General features: G+C 40.5%; 1 protein-coding gene across 1 annotated transcript; it reads right to left on the reverse strand.

Moving 5' to 3' along the window:
- Positions 1-569: 569 nt before the first annotated feature.
- On the reverse strand, positions 570-26,025 carry Sumo1 (small ubiquitin like modifier 1). Its single transcript, XM_027396994.2, has 5 exons — positions 25,869-26,025; positions 11,587-11,661; positions 7,373-7,450; positions 5,288-5,359; positions 570-1,413 (listed from the first exon to the last, which is right to left on the reverse strand). The coding sequence occupies exons 1-5, from the start codon at positions 25,878-25,880 to the stop codon at positions 1,345-1,347; spliced, it is 306 nt and encodes a 101-aa protein (XP_027252795.1). The 5' UTR covers positions 25,881-26,025; the 3' UTR covers positions 570-1,344.
- Positions 26,026-26,574: the final 549 nt, after the last annotated feature.

Below are 26,574 nucleotides of genomic sequence, written 5' to 3' on the forward strand. Positions count from 1 at the left end.
TAGAGATACAAAAATTAAGATGGTGAACTATATATTCATGAATTCTGAATAGCTCAAATAACCAATCAAATCTATTGATTGGTCTTGACAAATGGTACAGCTCAAAGATTTTCTACAATTAATGGTATATGTGCACCATCCAAGAATAGCATAATCTAAAAAACATGACAGTAAAGTTTTTAAAAAGATATTGTGGGGCTGGAGAGATGGCTCAGAGGTTAAGAGCACTGACTGCTCTTCCAGAGGTCCTGAGTTCAATTCCCAGCAACCACAAGGTGTCTCACAACCATCCATTATGAGATCTGGTGCTGCCCTCTTCTGGTGTGCAGATATACATGGAAGCAGGATGTTGTATACATAATAAATAAATAAAATAAATAAAATCTTAAAAAAAAATATTGTTACCATAACTAAATGCTTGATTCACAAGATACTCGTGTAACTTCCATTGCTTCAAAGTCATTAAGGTTATTACTATACAGTACTAAAGAAATACACTCAAGCAAGAAAATCCTATCTGGGACATTTTCCTTTTTCTTCCTACATAACTAAAATAAAGGTAACTTTAGTACGGTTTTTACAAATATTGTTTATTTTAATGAAGCTGGTACAGACGGTGTCCCTTGAAAACCCATGTCCCAGGCCAAAAAGTACAAACAGAATCAAAAGGAGCAGTGTCTGTTGCATACACTTCTGCATGAATAACTGTTACTAACTGCTGATGAAAATTACAGCTTTCCTGGGATCTTCAGACAGCCTGTCTTACTCTTAGGACACTTTCTTTCTCTCCAGTGAAGCCATCTTTGGAGTTAGTTGTTACTCTCACTGTATCTGTCATCTTGTCTACAAACGTGATATTCTTCTTTTGGTCCAGACCCTCAGATTTTAAAAGTAGCTTCAAGCTGAGGAAAGATCATTTTCCCACAGTTCAGTTCTCTGAAAAAGTTCCGTCTCCCACTGAAAATCACAGTCCAGGAGTGAAACAACTGCATGCTGGAACTTCAGGGCCAATTGGAAGGTCATAGGAAAGCTCCCACTAGTTGATCTTTTATCATCACAAACGTGAAATGCACAGTCCTGAAAAGGGCGGCCTCTCTGTGCACACATGACTTTTTTAAAATAAGAAGGGCAATATTAAGGGAGCTGAGGTCTGATCACCAAAAATCAGCACAACAAAAACAACCAATAATGAATATTGAACACTAGAATTCAGATTACCAGATGGTCTAAAGAGATGGAGTGCCAGTATTCAATCTTCATTTTGAACACCACATTACAAAAGAACTATTTTTAAAAATAAAAAAGGATTGAGGGAAAAGGAAAAAAAAAAATAAAAAGAATTATCTAAACCCTCGAATGACCCCCGGTTTGTTCCTGATAAACTTCAATCACATCTTCTTCCTCCATTCCCAGCTGAAAGAAAAGAGAAATATGTTAACACTGAACTATAAAAGCAAACTTTTTACACTGGCTGCAATAATGTGGCCACTAGTATAAGAAGAAACAAGTGTCATCTTTAATTAAAACTCTCTAAGGTTGAAATTCTCCTTCTGTGAGGCCAGCACCTGGGAAGTGGAAGTAGGAAGATAAAAGAGTTCGAGGCCATCAGTAAGTTCCAAGCCAGCCTGGCTTTTTTTTTTTTTTTTTTTTTGAGACAGGGTTTCTGTGTGGTCCCAATCATACTAGAACTTGATATAAAAACCACCTAGGCTGTCCTCTATTTCAAGACCTGCCTGCCTCTTCCAGTTTGGCTTAATCTGGATTCTAGAGAAGGGAAGATCCACCTTTAATATGGACCACACCTTAAGGTGGCAGCTTATATAAAAGACACGGAAGGCCAGGCGTTGGTGGCACAGGCCTTTAGTCCCAGCATTTGGGAGGCAGAGGCAGAGGCAGGCAGATCTCTGTGAGTTCGAGGCCAGCCTGGTCTACACAGCAAGTGCCAGGAGAGGCTCCAAAGCTACAGAGAAACCCTGTCTCTAAAAGCAAAAAATAAACAAATAAAATAAATAGCCAGGCGGTGGTGGCCCACACCTTTAGTCCAGCACTGGGAGGCAGAGGCAGGTGGATCTCTGTGAGTTCAAGGCCAGCCTGGTCTACAAGAGCTACTTCCAGGACAGCCTCCAAAGCCACAGAGAAACCCTGTCTCAAAAATCCCCCACAATAAATAAATATATATATATATATATATACATACATGGAAGAAGGAAGTTTTTAAACTTTGCCCCTTTGTCCACTCTCCCTGGCAAGTTCATTCCTTTATTAGTATTAGAGCCCATTTCTTCAGGATAATCAAAACGAGCTGAGACATACATCCAGCCCCATGGACTGAACAACTACTGGATTCCTGGACCTCCCATTAGTAGACAGCCACTGTTGGAATAGCGGGACTGCAGCCTGTAAACCACTCTAATAAATCTCCTTTATATATATATTTATCTGTTCCTTTAGAGAACCCTAATACAGTAACTTTACAGTGAATGAATCTGGCAATTATGAGTCAGCAAAGTTAGCATTACTCTTAATAGAAAGCAGGGATGGAGGGGGCGGGCAGATCTCTGTGAATTCAAGGCAATCCTGATCTACATAGTGAGTTCCAGGACAGCCATAGATAGCTCTGTAAAAAGACACCCTGTCTCAAAAAAAGAAAAGAAAAGAAACCAACATTGCCCCTAATGGGACAGAGAGGCATACTCAGAAATATACAGATTCACTCTATAATATTCCTACCAAAACTAATTTAAAATAGTAAATCCTGGGGCTGGAGTGATGGCTCAGAGGTTAAGAGCACTAGACTACTCTTCCAGAGGTCCTGAGTTCAATTCCCAGCAACCACTTGGTGGCTTACAACCATCTATCATGAGATCTGTTGCCCTCTTCTGGTGTGCCGGCAAATATGCAGACAGAAGTATGTATATGTAATAAAAATAAGTAAATAAACTTTAAAAATTATTTAAAAATAGTAAATCCTAAGAATTTGAAAAAAAGAAAAAAGCTAGCAAAGTAAATTAAACCTTTAATCGCAAAGATAGCTCTAAATGCCACAAAAGATAGTCAGGCTTTTCTCATGACTTATCAAAACTAATAGCAAAGTGGGGAAAAATGTCCTGTTTAAAGCAAAACAATTTTACAATCACGATTATGAAAACACTTTGTAAACAAACTCAAAGGACTGTTGAAAACTATACTCTTAAAAAAACAAGGACCTTAAGCTGGGTGGGTGGTGGTGGTAGCACTCAGGTAGCAGAGGCAGGCAGATCTCTGAGTTCGGGGCCAGTCCGTCTATAAAGCTACACAAAGAAACCCTGTCTCAAAAAACAACAAAAACAAGGACCTGCCAGGCAGTAGAGATGTAACACTTTAATCCCAGCGCATGGGAGGCAGAGGCAATCAGATCTCTGTGAGTTCAAGGCCAGCCTGGGCTGTTACACAGAGAAATCCTGTCTCAAAAAACCAAAAAGGGGGCTGGAGAGATGGCTCAGAGGTTAAGAGCACTGACTGCTCTTCCAGAGGTCCTGAGTTCAATTCCCAGCAACCATATGGTGGCTCACAACCATCTGCTATGAGATCTGGTACTCTCTCCTGGTGTGCAGATATACATGGAATATAAAATAAATTTTATTTATTTAATAAATAAAATCTTTAAAAAAGAAGATGTACACTAACTAAAAATTAATAATACATTTTTAAAAAAAAGCAAAAAAAAAAAACAAACAAAAAACAAAAAACAAAAAAGAACCAGAAGGACTGCTTTAAGTCTTCCCAAGTCCAGTCTATGAGGTCACTATCACCATCAAAGTAACAGAAATAGATCAAATTTAAGATGTGTCTGTCTCCAATAGGGTAGATGCCTTATCCCATACTCAATCTTTTGCTTTACTCTCTTCCTAGTGGCACTTTTGAGAAGTACACAAGGGAATCTCAACTCAAGATTTTCATTTTATTATTTTCGTATGTAGGTATGTGTGTATGAGACGTGGGCAAGGACAGTCAAAAGTACCATGGCTTGTGTGTGGAGGTCAGAGGACAACTTTATAGAATTATTTCTCTCCTTCTAATATGTGAGTTCTGGGGATGGAACTCAAAAGTGGTAGCAAGTGCCTTTACTGTGACACTGCAATGAGTCCTGTAATCTATCTAAGAAGAAAAACAATTTCCTTTTTAAGATTTATTTCCAGGGACTGGAGAGATGGCTCAGAGGTTAAGAGCACTGACTGGCTGCTCTTCCAGAGGTCCTGAGTTCAATTCTCAGCAACCACATGGTGGCTTACAACCATCTATAATGAGATCTGGTACCCTCTTCTGGCCTGCAGGCATACATGCAGGCAGAAGACTATATACATAATAAAGAAAAGATTTATTTCCAGCTGGGTGGTGGTGGTACACACCTTTAATCCCCAGCACTCAGGAAGTAGAGGCAGAGGTAGGAAGATCTCTACTTATCGAAGTGAGTTCGAGGCCACCCTGGTCTACAGATAGAGTTTCAGGGCAGTTAAGGCTGTTAACAAAAACTGTCTCAAAAAAAAAAAAAAAAAAAAAAAAAAACCAACCCCACAAACCAAGGGGTCTGGAGAGATGGCTCAGCAGTTAAGAACACTGACTGCTCTTCCAGAGGGTCCAGGTTCAATTCCCAACACCCTCATGGCAGCTCACAACTTTCTGTAACTGCAAATTCTGACACCCTCACACAGGCATACATACAGATGTATGTAATACAAAATGCCAATGCAAATAAAATAAAACCAAACAGCCAGCCGGGCATTGGTGGCGCATGCCTTTAATCCCAGCACTCGGGAGGCAGAGGCAGGAGGATCTCTGTGAGTTCAAGGCCAGCCTGGTCTACAGAGCGAGTGCCAGGATAGGCTCCAAAGCTACACAGAGAAACTCCATCTCGAAAAACCAAAAAGAGAGTTTCAGATCCCTAAGAACTAGAGTTACAGATGGTTTATCATGTGGGTGCTGGGAACTGAAACCAGGTCCTTGCAAGAGCAAGAAGTAGCCTTAACCTCTGAGCCCCAACGAAAAACCTGGTTTTTGTCCCCATGGACTCACCACCCCTAGAATACCCATGTCAGAGAGAAATGACTCCCATATATGGATCATGACTCTCATGAACATGTGTGTATATGAACATATACATAATAAATATCAATTTTAAAAACTTATTTGTTTCTCATTATTTTGGTGCTACTAAGCAAATACTGCATACTAAGCAAATGCTCTATCATTATCATGAAATAATCTTATTTATTTCAAAAGTCTGATTCAGAAAAGAAATCATACTTACTTCTTTTGGAGTATGATTATCAGCAATTCTCTGACCTTCAAAGAGAAACCTGAGTGAATTCATTGGAACTCCCTAAAAAAAGGAAAAAGAAAGCGTGTGTAAAAATCTTGTGTTATGGGAGGGGGGAGTAGGAGGAGGAGAAATAAGAGAGGAAGGGAGGGAGGGAGGGAGGAAGGTAGGTAGGTAAAGGCTTAACAAGCTACATAGGTCAGAAAATTAGATCACCCATTCAACCATAATTACCATATAATGAGGACTAATTATTTGTCAGGAAGGCTATTTTGTACCAAGTACTTGCATTCATAATGTACAGATTTTATGTGTGCGTGTGTGTGTATGCATGTATGTGTATATATGTATATATGTGTAAATATATACATATACATATATGTGTGTGTGTATATATATATTCTTTTTATGTTCATTGGTGTTTTGCCTGCTTGTATGTCTGTGTGAGGGTATCAGAAGCCCTAAAACTGGAGTTGACAGGTGTGAGCTGCCCTGTGGGTGCTGGGAATTGAACCCAGGTCCTCTGGAAGAGTAGCTAGTGCTCTTAACCACTGAGTCATCTCTCCAGCCCCCTATACAGATTCTTTTTAAAGGATAATTCTGAAATATGCTTGAAAATACGAAATGTAATTAGCAGCAATCTGAATTATGTATAAAGAAAAAACTATTTTTAAGTATTTTTATGTATTTGGATGTTTGCTTGCCTATATGTCTGTACACTATGTGTGTGCAGTGCTCACAGAAGGGCATCAGATCCTCTAGGACTGGAGCTACAGACGATTGTGAGCCAACAAGTGGGACCTGAGAATTGAACCCCATCCTTTGGAAGAGCAGTCAGTGCTCTTAACTGCTGAGCCATTATTTCCAGCCCCAAGAAAACATATTATACATTTAAATTTGATATATGGCTTAAAACTCATGGTTAGAAGCACAGGAAATTTCACAATTATCACCAAAAAGGCTTGCCTTTATTATTATACACAGATGTAAACCATCCAGGCAAAAATATTCATTTGAGCAGTCAGTAAAAGTGAGTTAATTTCAAACCTTTTCTATATCCTATTAATTAAAACTTTGTAATGGGCCACAAGAGGAAAAGAACAGTGTATGATTAATGATAGATTAGCACTAGGGTATTTTCCTTAAGACTCTAATGGTGAAAATGTAATGTCTTTTAACAACCTTCAGTAAAGAAAACTTTATGGCCAAGTGCCACGGACTACCCCAGCCGGGTATGGGAGACTCTGGGATGAGGGTCTTCAAAGACTAGGTGGGTAAGGAACAGAAACAAACACAGAGGCAAGTTGAATCTGAGTGTATTTTGCAGTTCTCAAACAAGAATTTTTTAATAGAGATATTTTCTCAGGGGATGTTTTTGTTAAGCAAACCCAAACATATGGCATTATTGTTACTTGGCACAGTGACGCAGAAATCCAAAACATAGAATCATCCAGGGTTTATCAAAACATAGGCCCGTCCTTGATTATCATAGGATCATCCAAGGCTAACCAAATATTTCTTAAATTAAATTAATATATTTTTATAGTCAGTTATTACTTAGCATCTGTTACCTAGTTCTTGTAAGTTTTTGAAATATTGAGCTATTTTAACTATTTTAACTCTTTCTTATTAAAAGCTTTGTTACCAAACACCTAAGCCCACTCTCGATGACACATGTACAGCCATATGAAATTTTATTGTTGGGAAATTTTTTACTAATTGTACTTATGTGAATGATTTGAAAAGCGCTGTTTTTTTTTCCTGAGATGAAGTCATGGCTAGTGACCCCATCTCAGGTGATGGTTTCTTATCTATTTCTTTTGTTTAAAATGTCAGCATAGGCTTTTAGGAACATTTTGTTAATGGGGGGGGGGGGGCTCGAGGAATAGAAGAACAAACAGAAATTGCCACAGGAATCACAGCCCAATATTTTTCTCCAGCTGAGACTTCCACAACCGTTTCTGGGAGACCTCCTTCTTTTGAAGTTATCGCCTCAGTCTGGGGAACTTGCCACACAGAATCTAGTGGATTTGGTGTGGCAGCCAAACACTATATTTAATGTCACAATATACAAACCTGTCTTTGACAGTATGACTCTTTGAGTTTCTTGAGATGTGTTGTCATTTTCACTTTGAAATGTATTTCACTGCTATCCTAAGGAGATAAAGGGAAACATTATTCCTTCTTTGTCTATACTACTTAGCTAACTTGAACTAAATTATTTAATTATGCCTTGTCAGTTACAGTTTTCTACTAAAATATTCTTTTTAGCATTCCTAGCTTCATTAAAAACAATCTAATTGTCTTTAATCCCAGCACTCAGGAGGCAGAGGCAGGAGGATCTCTGTGAGTTCGAGGCCAGCCTGGTCTCCAGAGCGAGTGCCAGGATAGGCTCCAAAGCTACACAGAGAAACAGAGAAACCCTGTCTCGAAAAACCAAAAAAAAAAAAAAAAAAAAAAACTAATCAAATTCCAAGTTACTTTTTAGTAACCCATTATAAAAAATTAGTAAAACAAATTATGTTTTAGGTATCAAAATTACTGATATAAATTTGCATGTCAAAGAATGCATTCCTTCATTAGAGCATATCCATCAAAATAAATACTGTAAAAATAAAATGAACTGTCATAAACCTTCACAAGCAATCAAAACATAATATCCCATTCATACTAATTAAAGTGTCGATGAAGGAGTCACCCCAAGGAGAAAAATATAAATTTCAAAATAACACAGGAAGCTTTTTCCTACCAAAAAGTGACTATGGAAGCCAGTTTCTCTAACATGAATAAAAATTTCAGTAAATGGTTGGGTGGTGGCACACGCCTTTAATCCCAGCACTTAGGAGGATGATCTCTGGGAGTTTGAAACCAGCCTGGTCTGCAGGATTAGTTCCAAAACAGCACAGAGAAACCCTGCCTCAAAAAAACAAAATAAGCAAAACCCATAAATTTACTTCACTGAAATTAAATCCTATATGCTACACAAAGTGAACAAAAAAGTAAAGACATAACCTAAAACTAAGAGGAAGTATTTGCCAAGCATGTATCTAGTAAAGGTTTACTACCCAACACACACACACACACACACACACACACACACACACACACACACACATATATATAAACCATAACTTTTAAAACAGGTAACAGCTCTAAATAGACCTTTCCCAAAGAAAAAGTATAAATGTACTCAGAAGGCCTGGCTCCCCTGGTGGTTGGCTCATCAACTTGAATGAACTTGGAATCACCCAGAAGGCACCCTTTGGACTGCCTTTAGAGATCTCTTTCCAAGAGAGGGCTAAGTAAGACCCATCCTGAAGGTGGGTGGCACCATCACTGGTGAGCTAGAGTTCTAGACTGAATAAAGAGAGAAAACAGAAAGCCACTTGAGCTCTGGCATTCTTTCTCTGTTTCCAGGCTGGCACCACAAACAAGTCACCCCTGGCAAGTTACTCTTGTCACCATGTTTTCTCTCTCACGACAGACTTCTCTTCTTCCCAACTGTAGGCCAAGAAAAGTCCCCAGTGGTGGGGCACACCTTTAATCCCAGCACTCAAGAAGCAGAGGAAGGAGGATCTCTATGAGTTCAAGGCCAGCCTGGTCTATCTGAGTTCCAGGACAGCCAGAGCTACAAAGAGAAACCCTGTCTCTAAAAAACAAAAGCAAAATGAAGGAAAAGTAGCTAACACACACACACACAACCTACGAGCAGAAGTATTGGGTCTTATATAATAACTCTTCTTGAAGAATGGTGGAACTGTTCTCAGTAGGAACTGTACTAGCAATATACTAGGTTTTCAATTCCCCTTACCTTACACTTTTATCTGTCTTTTTGGTTCTAGTCACTGCAGAAGTATTAAATGGTTTCACTGTGATTCTGCTCTGCATTTCTAAGGTGGTCATAATGCTGAGCGCTTTCTCTTTATGGTTTTCTTCAGAAGGATCTTTCTACTACGCAGCCCTATCCTGGAACTCACTATGTATAGTTCAGCCATATGCTGGCCTCTCGGATTAAAGGCCTGTGACACCATGCACAGCTCTGAGAAATCCATTTATTATTTTATTTTATTTGTATTGGCATTTTTGCCTGCATGCATGTATGTGCACATCTATGCTTCATGCCCTCAGAGGCCAGAAGAGGACCTTGGATATCCTGGAACTGAAACTATAGATGATTATGAGCTGTCATGTGGGTGTTGGGTCTTCTCCAAGAGCAGCAAGTACTCTTAATCACTGAACCATCTCCCCAGACTGTTGTAGAATATTATTTTAAGGTGTATTACTTTCTTTGCCTGTCTAAAACGCCTGATGTTCTTATAAAGAGCTGAATGGCCAATAGAAAGGCAAGAGAAAGGATAGGCAGGGCTGGCAGGCAGAGAGAATAGAAATCTGGGAAGAGGAGGAACGTGAGAACAAGAAGAGGGAAAGAAACAAGAGAGAACAAGGAGAGGAGAATGTCAGGGGCCAGCCAAAGGAAAAAGCCCAGAGGCAAAAGGTAGTTGGGATAATTTAAAGAAAAGCTAGCAAGAAACAAGCCAAGCTAAGGCTGGGCGATTATAAGATTTTGTGAGTCACTTGGGAGCTCGGTGGCTGGCCCCCAAGAGTCAAAGAGCAAAAAAAATACCAACAACACCAGCTTCCCCCTCCCGTTTAAAAATAATTCACTATATATAAATGGAGGGTGGGATAGAGAAACGGCTAAGTGGTTAAGAGCATATATCTTGTGCAAGGCCTTAAATTTGGTTCCAGGCACTATGTCTAAAACCTCACAACCACCTGTAACTTCAACTCTAAGGGATCTGACACTTCTGGCCTCCCTGGGCACCTGCACTCACATGCTGACACACAGAAGTATACAATTTAAACTATTGTTTTTTAAAATTTAGGCAGGTGACAGCATGTTCCTTTAATTTGAGCACTCAAGAAACAGAAGCAGGCAGATCTCTGAGAGGTCAAGGCCAGCCTGGTCTACCAAGTGAGTTCCACATCTCAAAATGGTGGTGGTGGTGGAGACAATAGCTGGAGAAACAGCTCAGTGGTTAAGAGCACTGGCTTCTCTTTCAGAGAAGCTGGGTTTGATTTCTCAGAACCCACATGGCCGCTCTCAACTATCTGTAACTCTATTTCCATGGATACCAGGAGTGCAGGTGGTGCAAACATACATACAGTCAAACACCCACAAAAATAAATTTTAAAAATATTTTAAAACAAAAAAGGGTAGAGGGCAAAGAAAGGTTCAGTAGGAAAGACAGGTAAGACAGCAAAAGTCTGAGGATCCAAATTTAGATTCCAATATGAACACTAAAAAAAAAAAAAGAACATGCCAAGCCAAACTCCAAAGCCATGGGAAAGTTAGGAGCCCTGAAACTTGCTGGTCACCAGCCAGGTCTAGGAACAGTGAGAACTCCTGTCTCAGGGGAGTAAGCCTAAGAATAAGAGCAGACACTAATATCCTTCTCTGACACCCACTATGTGAGCATAAGCAACTGAGCATACCCACTGCATGCACACATATGACATTCAAAGTAATAATAAAGAGTAAGAACAACACTGGGGATACGGTTCAGTAGCAGAACACTTACTGGTTTGTGCCAGGTCCTAGGTTCGGTCCCCCACACCACCACTACACACACACACACACACACACACACACACACACACACACACACACACACACACACACACACAGTAAGCAGGTCTGCACCCCCCCCAAAAAAATTACACTTTCTCAACAATCAAGGAAATGCAAAAGCAAAACCATCACAGTGGCACTGATCTCACATTTAGAAGAATGTGAAAAGTGCCGGGCAGTGGTGGCACATGCCTTTAGTCCCAGCACTCAGGAGGCAGAGGCAGGCAGGTCTCTGTGAGTTTGAAACCAGCCTGGTCACAAGAGCTAGTTCCAGGACAGCCTCCAAAGCCACAGAGAGAAACCCTGTCTCTAAAAAAAGAAAAAAGAAAAGCTATCATACTTTGATGGTAAGAATGTACCATTTCACTAATTCTGATCTTAAAAATAAATAAATAAATAACCAGCATTCCAGGTATGGTGGCATGTTTTTCTCTTGAGTTTGAGGCCAGCCTGTTCTACATAGTAAGTTCAAGACCAGGTAAGAGCTACACAGTGAGACCCTGTCTCAAAAACAGTATCAGCCTTTTTAACCTTAACAGACATATATACAATAAGTGAAAATGCAATTTTTAAATAGCTTGTCTTAACTAATATTTTTTCTGTTTTTACACACTGGAAGAGGAAAAATAATGGAATGAGGAAAAATAATGAAACTCACCTGTCCAATAACTTTGAGTTTAATGTATTCTCCTTCCTTCTTATCCCCTAAGTCCTCAGTTGAAGGTTTTGCCTCCTGAAAGAAATTTCCAGATTAAAATTTTCTAAATACTATGTTGCTTATGAGCACCCATTCCTTTCCCCCAGGTAACACACTCTGCACCTGGGAGAGCATCTATTTCCCCAACACTCAATTACTCTTCAAACTCCCCATCCATTAAAGATCGATGAAGTTTTGGGGATTTTTGTTATTGTTGTTGTTTTTTAAAGCATTATATCCTATAGTAAGAATCTAAAACTTAACCACCTTAAGGACTTAAGACAAATCAATAAGCACCAGTCCTGAGAATGTTTCTAACAAGTTACCAGGTAACCAAGATGCTCCTGTCAAGGAGCAATTTGGAAACTCTTGCCCTAAAGCCAATTTCTCTTAACCAGGAGTTAATCCTCCTAGAGTTCTTAGCAAAACATTCTGAATCCAAGAATATGGTCTCACAGCCTATCCTGAGGCAATCTGCTATACCAAGATATGTAAATATACATCATAAGCAAAGGCTATTTAGAAAGACAATCAAATAGGAAAGCATTGGTCTAAATATTAAAGTCAATCTGAAGCATTTTCATCCAAGTTTACAAGTTATAAGTCCTGATTGAACTGAAAACAGTGACAACAAAATAGGGTGGAGGAGACTGGACTGGAATCTAGGAGTGAGAAGGTAAGAAAAAGGAGACTCATGGGAAGACAAAAAAGATTTACACATTTCAAATAAAGGAGTATTACAAAGCAACTGAAATTACATTACACGAGAACAATCTCAGGATAAAGCACCTCAATCAAGCCATTCTTAGTAATACAGAAAAGTAGCCCCCCACACACACACTTTAATTCAACCATCACACTTAAATATTTAAAATATTCTTGTTATTTGTATTAATTCAAAAAGGTAATCCAGCTGGGAGTGAATCTCTGTCAGTTTGTAGCTAGCCTAGAGTTCTAGATCAGCCAGGGATACAATGTCTCCCAAAAAAAAAAAAAAAAAAAAAAAAGTTAATCCACACTCACTAGAAATTACCACACTGAGCCAGCCCGCCATCAAGGCATACACCTTTAATGCCAGCACTCAAGAGATAGAAGCAGGCAGATCTCTGGGAGAGACCATCCTGGTCTACAAATCGAGTTCCAGGGCAGTCAAGACTGTTACACAGAGAAAACAAGTCTGGGGGAAGGAGGTGGGAGAAGAATGAACAAACTGAATTTTACAAGCAAAGCAGAGAAACTATAGCACATGTCAGTACAGTTAAAACTACTAAAGTCTTTGCCATTTAAAAAATGAGCACAATTCCAAGAACTGACAATCGTATTGCATGAAATTAAAGTTTCTGTACAGTAAAATTATCAATAGAGTGAAAAGAGCCTATTCGAATGGGTGAAGTTTTTTTCAACTATATTATCTAAAAGGAGATCTAAAAGGAGATCACTATCTACAATCTAAAAAAAAAAAAAATTCCAAAAATTAAATACAACAAAAACCCAACCAATGAATCAATGGTTTATGTTTCCTCTCAAATGTAGAAATCTAGACTGAAGTTCTTATTTGTATGTATAAAGGGGACAATGAGAAGGGTGAAAGAGATCTGAAGTGGGTAAATAACAAGAGAGGGTAACAGAGTATGTGTATTAGGAAAGCAGAAGGGGGATAATGGAGGAGGAGGAAAAGGACCAGCAATAGCGATAGAGGGGAGACAAACAGAGCAGGGGGCCTGGGGAGGGGGCAAATACAAAGATCACGTATAAAAATAACATTTATATGGCTACAGAGAAACCCTGTCTCAGAAAAAGAGAACATCTATATGTTACTAAGTGTGGGGAGGAGAGAAAGTGAATAAGCATACCAAGCTCCAAGTAACTTTTTCCTCCAAGATGGATCATCCAGAGTCTAAGGAAACGCTTAGGTGAGAGAAGAGACAGTGTGGAACAGGATGCCTGGTTTTCATTCTGCAGAGCTTTCAATGCTTGTGGACTGAGTATTGTGGCAGCAGGCAAAATTAACTTCTTAGTCACAGTATTTCACCTGAAAACTAGAAGACTATCTTCAAACACTGTCTTACAACATCCCTATCAATGTACAGTCATAGTCTAGAGTTGCTTCTTCCTGCAAGTATCTAGAGAGCAAAGAGCGTATTCTCTGTGAAGAGCAATAAAAGGCAATCAAACCCTGACTCCCTTTAAGGAAAGGAGAGCAAGTGAGAAGTTTTGTTTACGTTAGCACAAAAGAAGATATTCCAAGCCAGGCGTTGGTGGCGCATAACTTTAATCCCAGCACTCGGGAGGCAGAGGCAGGCAGATCTCTGTGAGTTCGAGGCCAGCCTGGTCTCCAGAACGAGTGCCAGGATAGGCTCCAAAGCTACACAGAGAAACCCTGTCACAAAAAAAAAAAAAAAAAAAAAAAAAAAAGAAAAAAAAAAAAAACAACAAAAAAAGAGAAGATATTCCAGTATTCCCTAGGTTAAGGTAGCTGTAGAGTGTGCAGTGGAAATAGCTGGGTTTTTGAAGACTCAAATCCACCCCCAGTGACACAATTCCTCCAATAGGGCCACAACTCTAATCCTTCCAGTCACCAGTTGGGGACCAAATATTCAAAAATATGAGCCTATGGGGGCCATTCTCATTCAAACTACTACACCTCCAAATATGTCCATCAGCCTTCTTTCATTTTCAGCCCTTTATGGCCCCAGTTTCTTTTACCTGACATAAGGGTAAAGTGTTTCCTATCAACTGAAGTCTAATACTGAAGTGCCTTTACAGAGCTATAGCACAAGTCAGTGTTTGCTATGGGCCCTTTTCCTCTCTATAGCTGTTACGTGGGGGTATGCATCAACATTCCACTCAACACTGCCCTCACCTCAACTAGGCTCCTTTCTGCTAAATCCAAAAGACACTCAATTTTCTCCATCTCTGGCTTCCAATACTGCATTATCTTCTTATCTCAGTTGTTTCCATAGTTCTGGCCTTCAGTTCTCTGCTTTCCTTGCTCCTAAGTGACTTACCTTATATACCATGCTCATTAGTTTTTGTCATCTGTCACAAACTAGAGTGCTTTGGGAAAAGGGAACCTCAACTGAAGAATTGCCCCCATCAGAATGCCCTGTGGGCAAGTGTGTGGGGCGTTTTCTTAATTCAGGAGATCCCAGCACACTGTGGGCAGTACTACCCTTGGGCAAGCAGTCCTGAATTATGTAAGAAAGCAGGCTGAGTAAGCCATGGAGAGAAAGCCAATAAGCAGCATTCCATTCCTCCAAGACCTCTGCTTCACAGTCCCTGTCTTAAGGTTCCTACTTGAAGTATTCCTACTTGAATTGCTTGGCTTCCCTTGATACTGAACTGTGACTTGGAAATTTAGGGAAGGTCTGGTTTGGTCAGTGTTTCATAATAGTAACAAAGAAAAATAGGACAAACACAAATACTAATATCATCCTCTCCAACCTGACAGTTTCAGAGTTCATACACTTTTATCCAGGGCCTGAATACTGATGTCCCTTCAGCATGTTAAGTATCTACAACTGAAGGCATTATTTCTAATTCCTATTAGCCTTAACTCATTTTTCTAAAACACAAAATCAAAAACAAACTACAGGGCTGAGAACATAGTTCATAGGCAAAATACACGTTTGGTGTTCAAAAAGTTCTCAGTTCAACAGCACTAAAGCCAGCATTGGATTCCCAATTACAAGTTACTGTATATACTCATCTGACTACAACAAACACTGAGATTATCTTTGGCTTCTATTAAGTTTCCTACTTAATCATTCATCATTGTGACAATTCTTAGTGGCTCTGAAGCCCACCTATTCTCTATAATCACTGAACCACAATAGGAATGGACATCTCTACCACTTGTGCAACAACAGCCTTAATGTAGTCAGTCATGCACCTTCTCATGGACTCTGTCTTTTTTTTTTTTTTTTAACTTTTTTGAGATAGGGTCTCACTATATATCTGTCCTAGAACCCACAATGTATTACAGGCTGGCCTCAAACTCTACCTGCCTTTGTCTTCAAGTAATGGGATCAAAGGTGTGAGCCGGATCAAAGTATATCCAATGACTGTCTTTTTTATATTGACAGTCTAGAAAATGAAAAGATCATAGACAAGAGGAAAAAATAATAGAATCTGTCTCCAATAATCTTGTTGTTTTGAGTCGGATGGTGGTGGCGCACACCTTTAGTCCCAGCACTCGGGAGGCAGAGACTGGTGGTTCTCTCTGAGTTCCAGACCAGCTAGGTCTACAAGAGCTAGTTCCAGGACAGCCACCAAAGCCACAGAGAAACCTTGTGTGTGTGTTGGGGGGGGGGGGGGCAAGGATATGATCTTGGTGCTTTGTATGCTCTCTTTCTTTCTCTGTCCTGTATTTTAAAAGGAAAAAAAAATAGCCAATACAAAATACAGCACACTAGTTACACAACAGTGAAAGCATTCAGTATAAGTCTGGGACAGTAGGTTATCGATAAAAGGACAGTTCCAGAGAGCAGTGTGACTGGTGAGAATATTCAGTCAACAGAGCAGAAGAAGAAAGTCATGACAAATCTGGCTGAATCACTGACATTGAACCCTCCTAATTGGGAAGATAAAGTAATTTACTAGGAACTAAACATTATAATTCTGCTCTCCAAGAAACAAATCAGAAACAGAACTGGAAAGTGAACTAAACTGGAAGATATGGAAAACACACACTTTACATTTTATAAGTGCTCTAAATTCATACTGTACTATTTCAAGTCTAACAATCTTCACAAAGATGTACTCTTTGGCAGACAGTACATATATACAATTCAGTACATAAACAAAGCATCTCATCTAACTACTCTAATCTGTTGCTGGTCCTTTCAGCCACACCAGGATTCCGCTTTTTTTTTTCCTTTCTAAGACAGGGTTTCTCTGTGTGTAGCCTTGAACACAATAGAAATCTGCTTGCCTCTCCCTCCCAGGAGCTGGAGTTGAAGGGCCTGTGCCACTACTGTCCAGCAGGAATGCTAATTAAAGAGAAGGGATTCTTAGAAAACACTACATTTTTTGTTTTGTTTTTTTGAGACCAGGTCTATGTAGTCTTGTCTGTCCTGGAACTCACTTGACTCACAGGCTAGACCAGGCTGGCCTTGAACTCAAGAGATCCTCTAGCCTCTGGTTCCTAAATGCTAGGATTAAAGCAGTGTGCCTTTTTGAAAATATATGTATTTTATGTGTATAGGAGGTTTGCCTGCACATATGTCTATATATCACATGCACACAGTGTTCAGAGGCCAGAAGATGATGTTGGATCCCTAGAAACTAGAATTACAGATGGCTGTAACCCATCATGTGGGTGCTGGGAATTGAACCAGGGTCCTCTTAACCACTAAGTCATCTCTCCAGCATCCATTTATTTAATTCCTGATAACATTAACTCCTTTTTGAAAAGTAGGACACAAAACCAGGCTTAGTGGCACAAGCCTTTAATCCCAGCACTCATCTCTGTGGTTTGAAGTCAGCCCAATCTACATAAGTAGTTCCAGGCCAGTGAGTGCTACACTAGTGAGATTCTGCCCTTCACACACCAAAAAAAAAAAAAAAAAAGAGAGAGAGCTAGAGCTAGGGAGAAAAGAAAAATAAAACAATAAAACAGAAGAAAAGTAGGATACAGCATTGTAGGCATTATTAAAGGAAATAAAAGCCCTTCATAGGAAAATTTGCTGTCAGATTGTGGATTCTCGGAAGCTACACACCCATTAAAGTCTTATCAATATGGCTGCTTATACAAGACCTAAAAAAGGGTGTCACCAATAGACATGCTAATGTGGATGGGGGAGCCCAAAAGAATATCTAAGAACTACTTAGGAATGTCAAGAGGTCAACAATAGTCTTATGCCCAGTGGGTGCCTTTAATCCCAGCAGTTTGGAAGCAGAGGAAGTGGATCTCTGTGAGTTCAAGGTCAGCCTGGTCTACAGAGAGTTCCAGGACAGGCTCCAAACTACAAAGAAACCCTATGGGGTGGGGGGTGGGGAACACACTATTAGTCTTCCCCAGGAAGAGCACACCAACTAGAAATCCAATACCAAAAGGTCAGCCCTGAAAACACACAAGTATACAGACTGTGCAGATTATATTTATGTACTTAAGAATGCACACAATTAGGGGCTGGAGAGATGGCTCAGAGGTTAAGAGCACTGACTGCTCTTGGAGAGGTCACAAGTTCAATTCCCAGCAACCACATGGTGGCTCACAACCATCCATTATGAGATCTGGTGCCCTCTTCTGGTGTGCAGAATATTGTATACATAATAAATAAATAAAATCTTTTAAAAAAAAGAATGCACACAATTAAAAAAAAAGAGGCTATAAATTTCAAAGAGCAAGAGGGGCTACCAGGGAAGGCTTGGAGGGAGGAAAGGGAAAAGGGAAATGTGATTATAATTAAAAAAGAAAACTTTAAGTTCTATTTATACATGAATATCTGAGATTGACTTAAAAAATAAGATGGAATGGGGTAGAATGCTGTTGATTTAAAATGAACATATGAGATGCACTGTATACATATTTAAATTTTTCATAATAAAATTTTTTCAAAAGCTGGGCAGTGGTAGCCTAAGCCTTTAATCCCAACACTTGGGAAGCAGAGGCAGCCTGATCTACAGTGTGAGTTCCAGGACAGCCAGGACTACACAGAGAAACCCTGTCTTAAAAAAAAAAAAAAAAAGACAAAACAAAATAGAACCATTATTTCTTCATCTGTAAATGGTTCTATAACACATGAGACATGAAATATAAACTTTACTTTCTATATTTTCTCCTACCTAGTACACCAACACAATCTGTATCTATACTTGTTTCATGAGAAAAACTAGCAGCATACTTATCCAACCTAAGACCTATCAGACAGTCTAAAATTCAACCCAAAAGCAATCCTAACAAAATAGTAATATAAGCAAGTATCATTTGGATGTTTAAAGCAAGACTATACTGGATGGCTCTTCACAGATGTAATCTCCACACTTAAGAGGCTAGAGGAAGAAGATTGCCACAAATTTGAGGTCAGCATGGGCTACAATGTAATAACCTGTCTCAAGGGGAAGAAAAACTTTGTATAAATAACTTGTAGTAAAAACAGACTGGAATGTAATATAGCAATGACATTCAATGATATACACATAGGAGGCTTAGCAGTTAAGAGAGCTTGGACTTATGCAAAGTACCAGAGTTCAATTCTCTCACAACTAATTTTAACTCCACCTCCAGGGACTCTTGATGCCCTCTTCTGGCCTCCTTGGACACATAAACACATGGGGCATACACTTACAGGACATATAGAAATTTGAAAGACACAAGTGTACACAAAAGCACTAGTGTGTGTGGGCCAGAAAGATCTGTAAATAAAAGCACTTGCTGCCAAGCTTGACAACACCCTAAAATCAATTCCTTCAAGCCACAGAGTGAAAACAGAACCAACTCCACAAAGTTGCCCTCTAAGCTCCAAGTGAACTCAGGGCACGACACACACCTACAAAAAATAAATGTCTGTTGATTTTGTTTGTTTGTTTTTCCTTTCCAGAGGATTGAGGCAAGGCTTTACTGGGAGTATAGAAATGTGCCAACTCTCAGCTAATCTATATTTTAGAAATACAGTACAGTATGTATGAGGGTGTGGTGGCAGAGACAAAGGCAGGAGGATCACTGAGTTCTAAGCCATCCTGGTCTCTCTCAAAAATAACTTCATGAGCTCTTAATCTCGGTGTAGGTTACACAAATGTCTTCAATCTGTAAATTTCAGTAAACCTTTAAATAACTGACCCTAGCTAGATAAAGCAAGAGAACATAACTCCACCCTTCTTCCTTCCTTCCGGTCTTTTCCTTCATATCCTATTAACTCCAAAAAGGCACTAAATGCAAAGAGGCAAGAGGAGGAGGAAGAGATCACAGAATATCTTTAAAGATATGTTGCAGAAATACCCAATTTTTTGTTGTTTTTTTTTTTTTTTGAGACAGGGTTTCTTTGTGTAGGCCTGGCCCTTCAGTAAACCGGGTTGGCCTCTTAACTCACAAAAACCAGCCTTCCTCTGCCTCTCAGCAGTGGGATTAAAGCCATGTACCACGACCGCCCAACTGAATTTACTCTCAATGTGCTCTTCTTTTTGATTGTTTTTTGTTTTTCAAGACAGTGTTTCTCTGCGTAGCTTTGGAGCCTGTCCTGACACTCCCTCTGTAGAACAGACTGGCCTCAAACTTAGAGATCTGCCTGCCTTTGCCTCCTTATAACTGACCAGAATATGCATTTTTTTTTTTTTTTTGGTTTTGGTTTTTTGTTTTTCGAGAAAGGGTTTCTCTGTGTAGCTCTAGCTGCCATGAAATTTGCTTTGTAGACCAGACTAGCCTCAAACTCAAAGACAGCTGCCTCTACCTCCTGAGTACTAGGGTTAAAGGCATGTGCCACCACTTCCTGGCTAGAATATCCAAATTTTGAACCACAAACTAAGGTGGTTCAATAGCTATCTGTTAAAAATTGAATGACCACAATTGTCTATGAAAATATTCACAAGGGAATGCTAAAGATATTTTAAGAGACTATCGTCTAGCCGCACGCCTTTAATCCCAGCACTTGGGAGGCAGAGGCAGGTGGATCTCTGAGTTCGAGACCAACCTGGTCTACAAGAGCTAGTTCCAGGACAGCCTCCAAAGCCACAGAGAAACCCTGTCTCGAAAAAAACAAAAGAGACTATCATCAACAACAATCCCAATGTATGATTAAGAGAGATGGCTCAATGGTTAACAGTACTGGCTACTCTTCCAGAAGACCAAGGTTCAGTTTCCAGCATCAAATCATCCTTAACTCCAGTTCCAGGAGATTTGATGCTGTCATGACCTCCAGAGGCACTAGGCACACACATGGTACACATACACACATACAAGCAGATTAACCATACACTTAAAATGAAATAAGCCTTAAAAAAAAAAATAGAAAGATACTTATATAAAGAATATTATATGTAAATGTTGTAACAGAGCTAACCTAACTACTATGGAGTATCACAATTATTTGAAAAATGTTTTACTTGCAGAATGTACTGGTACACACCTTTAATCCCAGGATGCAGAGGCCATCCTGGTCTACATAATAGGGAGTTCCAGAATACCCAGGGCTACATAGAGACCTTGTCTCAAAAAAAAAAAAAAAAAAAAGAAAAAAGAAAAAAAAGAAAACATAGTTTTATAGTTTTGAAATTTCAACTCTGCAACTATGAATACTATAACTATGACTATCATATTATTTCAATATACTATAAAACTGGAGAGCTGGAGAGATGGCTCAGTGGTTAAGAGCACTGACTGCTCTTCCAGAAGACCGGGATTCAATTCCCAGCACCCCCCACAGCAACTCACAACTGTCTGTAACTCCAGTTCCAGAGGACTTGACATCCATGGCAAAAATTTCAATGCACATAAAATAAAGATAAGTAAATTTTTAAAATATACTATAAAATGGTTGTTTTAGTCTAATTGAAGTGCTTCATTATAATCAGTTTATAATACACACTAGCAACACCTCACTCAGTCAGAAAGATGACAGACTATACTGCACTGTTCTTCTAGGACATGAAATGCCTAAAGTATCCACCACTAACTAGATGTTAAAGTTAACTACTATAGTTTAATATGCTCTATGATAGGAGTGGTAAAGAAAGCTATACATTTTAAGATATAACCATTTAATATTTCCTGCAAACTCCAGCTGTTAACCAAGATCAGCAGAGACTAAGAATAAGAACCTGCTGGGTGTTGGTGGCACACGCCTTTAATCCCAGCACTCAGGAGGCAAAAGCAGGGGATCTCAGTTCCAGGCCAGCCTAGACTACAAGAGCCAGTGCCAGGATAGGCTCCAAAGGCACACAGAGAAACCCTGTCTCAACCCCCCCCCAAAAAAAAAAAATTAAGGAAAAAGAAACAAATGCTATCATGGCAACAGAAAAGAAGTCATAAGGTAGACTAAAGATAACTGCAAGTTCTTTCTTACTCCTATTGAGAAATGAGATACATCTTTCCCATTAATCTAGGCTGATCTTAGGGATTTGACTGAGTGATATAATTCAGGATCCATTTCCAAAGTTAGGTGATAGACGTTTATTTCCAACTGGGCTGATTTTTGTTTGTTTTTGTTACACTAAAGTTGCTTTTGATTATTTGATATAAAATGAAGAACAATTTTAACTAGACTGTAAGAAAAAAGGGAAAATACTGACTCAAATTACTCTTATCCCTTTGATATTTATACTTCCAGTTTTGATGAAATGTGAAATTAGGCTAAGCAAACTTCTATTAATGGTTATAGGACAATCCTCATCTTTTTTGGAGAACCATGTATCAATGCTGTCCACAATTATACTACGGAGTAATGAGATTTAAAAAAAGTATTTCAGCGGACAGTGGTGGTGGTATACACATTTAATCCCAGCACTCAGGAAGCAGCAGCAGGTGGATCTCTGAGTTCAAAGCCAGCCTGGTCTACAAAGTTCCAGGTCAGCCAGGACTACACAGAGAAAGCTGTCTTAACCAAATACAAGCCGGGCGGCAGTGGTGGCACACACCTTTAATCCCAGCACTTGGGAGGCAGAGGCAAGCGGATCTCTGTGAGTTCAAGACCAGCCTGGTCTACAAGAGCGAGTTCCAGGACAGCATCCAAAGCCACAGGGAAACCCTGTCTCGAAAACCAAAAAAAAAAAAGAAACAAAAACCAAAAAACCCACATATTTTTTATTCAAATATCAAAAATAATAATTGGGTATTCATCAGTGAAGAACCCAACAATGTAAGCTCTTTGTGCACATAATGTCCTTATTTTAAACTGAAGTTGTACAGCCGGGCATGGTTGCACACACCTGTAATCCCAGAACTTGGGAAAGTAGAACAGAAGGATCACTGCTAGCCTGGATACACAGGGAGATCATCTAAAAACTAAGAGAAAAGCAAAAACTAATTACTCAACTTTAGTATTTTAAGCACAAGATAAAGCTGCTAAGAGTTGCCTCAGAAAACAAAATGTGTACTGGAGCTGTAACACAAGGTATCCTTGTTCAAGGCAAGCACATTATCACTGACCTACACCCCCAGACAAAGAAAATACACTCTAAGGCTATCTTCTGGAGACAGTAGTTCAGTTCCATGTGTTGTTATTACACAGCAGTATTTGGGGATTCCTGTTCTCACTTATTAGCCTCTTAAAGATAAGGATTCATAGCCAGGTGTTGGTGGAGCATGCCTTTAGTCCCAGCACTGGGGAGGTAGAGGCAGGCAGATCTCTGTGAGTTCCAGACCAGCCTGGTCTACAAGAGCTAGTTCCAGAGGACAGCCTGCAAATCCACAGAGAAACCCTGTCTTGAAAAACAAAAAACTAAACAAAAGATAAGGATTCATTTAACCTTCATCTCTAAAAAATTAACACTCAATACTGAATTTATTCTGGGAACTAATAGTAATGAGGTCAATCAGCCTAGACCAATAAATTGTTCCTAAATCTAGTAACACACTCTCAATTATTTACAATCCCATCAGCCTGGCAATGGTGGCACACACTTTTTGTCCCAGCACTTGGAAGGCAGAGGCAAAAGGATCTCTGAGTTTGAGGCCAGCCTGGTCTGCAGAGCAAGTTCCAGGACAATCAGGGCTACACATAGAAACTCTGTCTTAGAAAACAAAATAAATAACCCCTAAAATGTTAGCATACTTTTTCTTCAAGTCAAAATTTCTAAAAGTAGCACTATTTCACACTCTTGCATATTGCTTTACTGTGTAGCTCAATTAAAAAGACTTGTTTTGGGCCAGGTGGTGGTGGCACTTGGGAGGCAGAAGCAGGCAAAGTGAATTCCAGGACAGGCTCCAAAGCTACAAAGAAATCTTGTCTTGAAAACAAAACAAAACAAAACAAAAGTTTGTCAGGTATTGTGATGCACATCTTTCACTCCAGCACTCAGAGGACAGAAGCAAGCAGACCTCTGTGAGTTCCAGGCCAGCCTGAACTACAGAATGAGTTCCAGGGCAGCCAAGGTTACATAGTAAGACCCTATCTCAAAAACAAAAGAAAATCCCAGCACTTGGGAGGCAGAGGCCAGCCTGGTCTACAGAGCAGAGTTCCAGAACAACCTCCAAAGCAATACAGAGAAACCCTGGGGGGGGGGGGGGGGAACAACACGGGACAAAAAAAAAAATAAACAAATCACACATGGACTAGCCAGGTATGGCATAACTCTAATCCTCCCTACTCTGCAACGATAAGTGAGGGAGGAGTATTTATTCCGAGTTCAAAGACACCTTGTGCTACAGAATGAAGTTCAAGAACAACCTAGGCAACATAGTGAGACTAAGTATAAGAGATTCGGATCTAGCTCAGTGGTATAGTGCTTGTCTGGCATGTACACATGTGAGCCCTAAGTTCAGTGCCCAGTAACAAGTACTACACCCTAGTGTGGCTTCACAGATCCCCTGAAAACAGCCTGTGTCCTAGGTTCTCTTTTCCTTTCTCCATAATCTTTTTTTTTTTTTAATAGTTTTTCAAGACAGGGTTTCTCTGTGTAGCTTTAGAGCCTTTCTCCATATTCTTAAATGATGTGAGTTCAAACTAGAGCAAAAATAATTTTAAAATTTCTAACTGTATGTTGCCCTTCATCAGGCTGACATGCCTTCTAGTTCCTTCTAAAATAAAAGACTGATGAAACTAAGCATTTACAGCTCATCTTTCCTCCCTTACTCGGAACTATCTGGAGAGATATTCATAAACGAATTTCTATCCAGATTAAACAGAATTAATCCAGATTATTTATAAACAAATCTACCCCACAATTAATCTACATTATGGATAGGCTACAAAAATAGAACCATATTATCCAGGTGGTGGGGAAGCATGCCTTTGATCCCAGCACTCAGGAAGCAAAGGCTGGGAATCTCTGAGTTTGAGGCCAGCCTGGTCTACAGAGCAGTTCCAGGTTAGCCAAGGCTACACAGAGAATCCTGTATCGAAAAACAATTAAATAAATAAATAAATAAATAAATAAGATTAAATTAAAAGAAAACAGTTCAACTACACTGTGGTGCTGAATGAAAAGTTTACTGAATAATTATCATTATAGACAAACGTCAAAAAAAATTTGAAAATTCAGTCCTCTAAGCAAACAAAAGGAAAAACAGATAAAAATCCTATGTATTAAAACTAGCCACAAACGTGGTAAACAAAAATGGGATGAAGGAAATTAAGGTGGCAGTATTCCTAATTTGAATGCCAATACCATGCAAATTCTTAACATTAATACGGAGACACAGCATTTTACTATTAATTGGCAGCTTTCTGTAAACATTCTGCAGCTGTAAATATTCAGTTTTTCTATTTTCCTCAAAAATATCACCTGGAAGAGGGTGATATGGAGGTGCATATAACCAAGATACGTCGTTTACGTGTATAAAATTGACTATGTTAAAAAAAAGTGCCATTTTTGAAAATGTAACAATCATAAGCAGGCTAATGCCCAGATGAAATAAATGGCTTGTTGGTGGTGGTACTCTAACCTAGTTTCGTTTGTTTCTCGGTTATTCTGAACTCTCCTACAACTAGAGAGTTGATGGACCAATCCCGAGTAAGAAATGGAAAGTACAGAAAAAGAGCCGACCGATCCGCACCCCCCAGATGGAAAAAAAAAAAAAAAAAAAAGACGCAGAAGGGAGCAGAGGCGGACAGGCCCTCCCGGCAAACACAACGGAAAGCAGCGTCTTCTGGGTCCCAGGAACCTCAGGCCAGGCTTCCTCTCCGCCCCCCACTCCGAGACCAAGAACCCAAAGTGGAGTGGAGCAGCTTTTCGGGGCTACCTACCCTCCCAGTCAGGGATTCCCTCCCGTTACATAACTAGGCCTGGGGCCCTGTTTCTGCCATCGGTCCTCTGAAGGGAAACGGTCGATTTCTCTTAGGTTGCTCTCGGGGACAGAGGAGCGGGCCTGGGCCCCCGGCGGACCCGCGAGAAACCTGGGAGCCGTCGAGAGAGCCGCGGCGCGGGGCAGCGGGAGGGGGGCGCGGGGAAGGCGGCGGAGGGCGGGTGTTCCCCGGAGCCCCGCGGTCCCGGGCGGCTGGGCCCGACTCGGCCGGGCGCTCCGCGTCCCTCGCGGCCCCCTCCCCAGCAGCAGCCCCCTCCCCCAGCTGCGTCCCCTCCCCCGCGCCGCGGTCCCCGGGCCCAGCCAGCGGCCGACAGCTCTGAGCCCCGATGCCCTGGCCCAGTACCTGGTCAGACATGGTGATGGTGGCTTCGCCCGGGGGTCTCCGCACCACAGCGGCCTCCGGCAGGCAGAACCTCACTCTGAGGTTTACAAATCTGTCTCTTCCCCACAGCACAACACCGCGGCTGCAGGGACTTCCGCTACGTATTGCGTCACTTCCGCTGCGCGCAAAGGAGACTTTGGGAAGACGGGAAAAGGAGGCGGGAAAACGCCTTGGGGAAAGGCCTTGGGGCGTCTGACCTGTAAAATTGCTTGCCCGGAGCAAGAGAACGACTGTGTGTTCTGCCGCTGGGAGACCCGGCCGGCTGCCTCAGCCCCCTAGGGAGACCAGGGCATCGCCACCAGGCTGAATGTTTGGGGTCAAACCGACATCCTAGACTCCTCCCTCTCGGACACCTTGCGCGCTTCTCCGAGCTAAACCAAGTTCTTTTGTCTGCTCCCAACCTTACTAACCGTCCCTAAATATAGGGAATCGCCGGTATAATATTTTTATTACCTTCTCTTGTTTGCTGCCAGCACACTCATGACCTTGATTTAGGACCACAACGAAAAGACGACCCCTTAGAACACATATTTTTTGTTTTTATTTTTGTTTTTTGAGCAACCCTGGCCGCTCTAGAACTATGTAGATCAGCCTGGCCTCGAACTCACATAGAGTCTCCTACCTCTGCCCCCAGCTCTAGGACAGTTTTAAGAGCTGTAGATGACTA

The sequence above is a fragment of the Cricetulus griseus genome, chromosome 2 (assembly GCF_003668045.3).
Source record: "Cricetulus griseus strain 17A/GY chromosome 2, alternate assembly CriGri-PICRH-1.0, whole genome shotgun sequence".
Classification (NCBI taxonomy): Eukaryota; Metazoa; Chordata; class Mammalia; order Rodentia; family Cricetidae; genus Cricetulus; species Cricetulus griseus.

Bases quoted from the DNA above. Each gene is read 5' to 3' on its own strand.
- Sumo1 (XM_027396994.2), bottom strand. The intron at 7,451-11,586 runs GTGAGTTTCATT...TTATCTCCTTAG, and splicing joins AACTCAAAGTTATTGGACAG to GATAGCAGTGAAATACATTT. The intron at 5,360-7,372 runs GTTTGTATATTG...TCCTTTTTTTAG, and splicing joins AGTCATACTGTCAAAGACAG to GGAGTTCCAATGAATTCACT.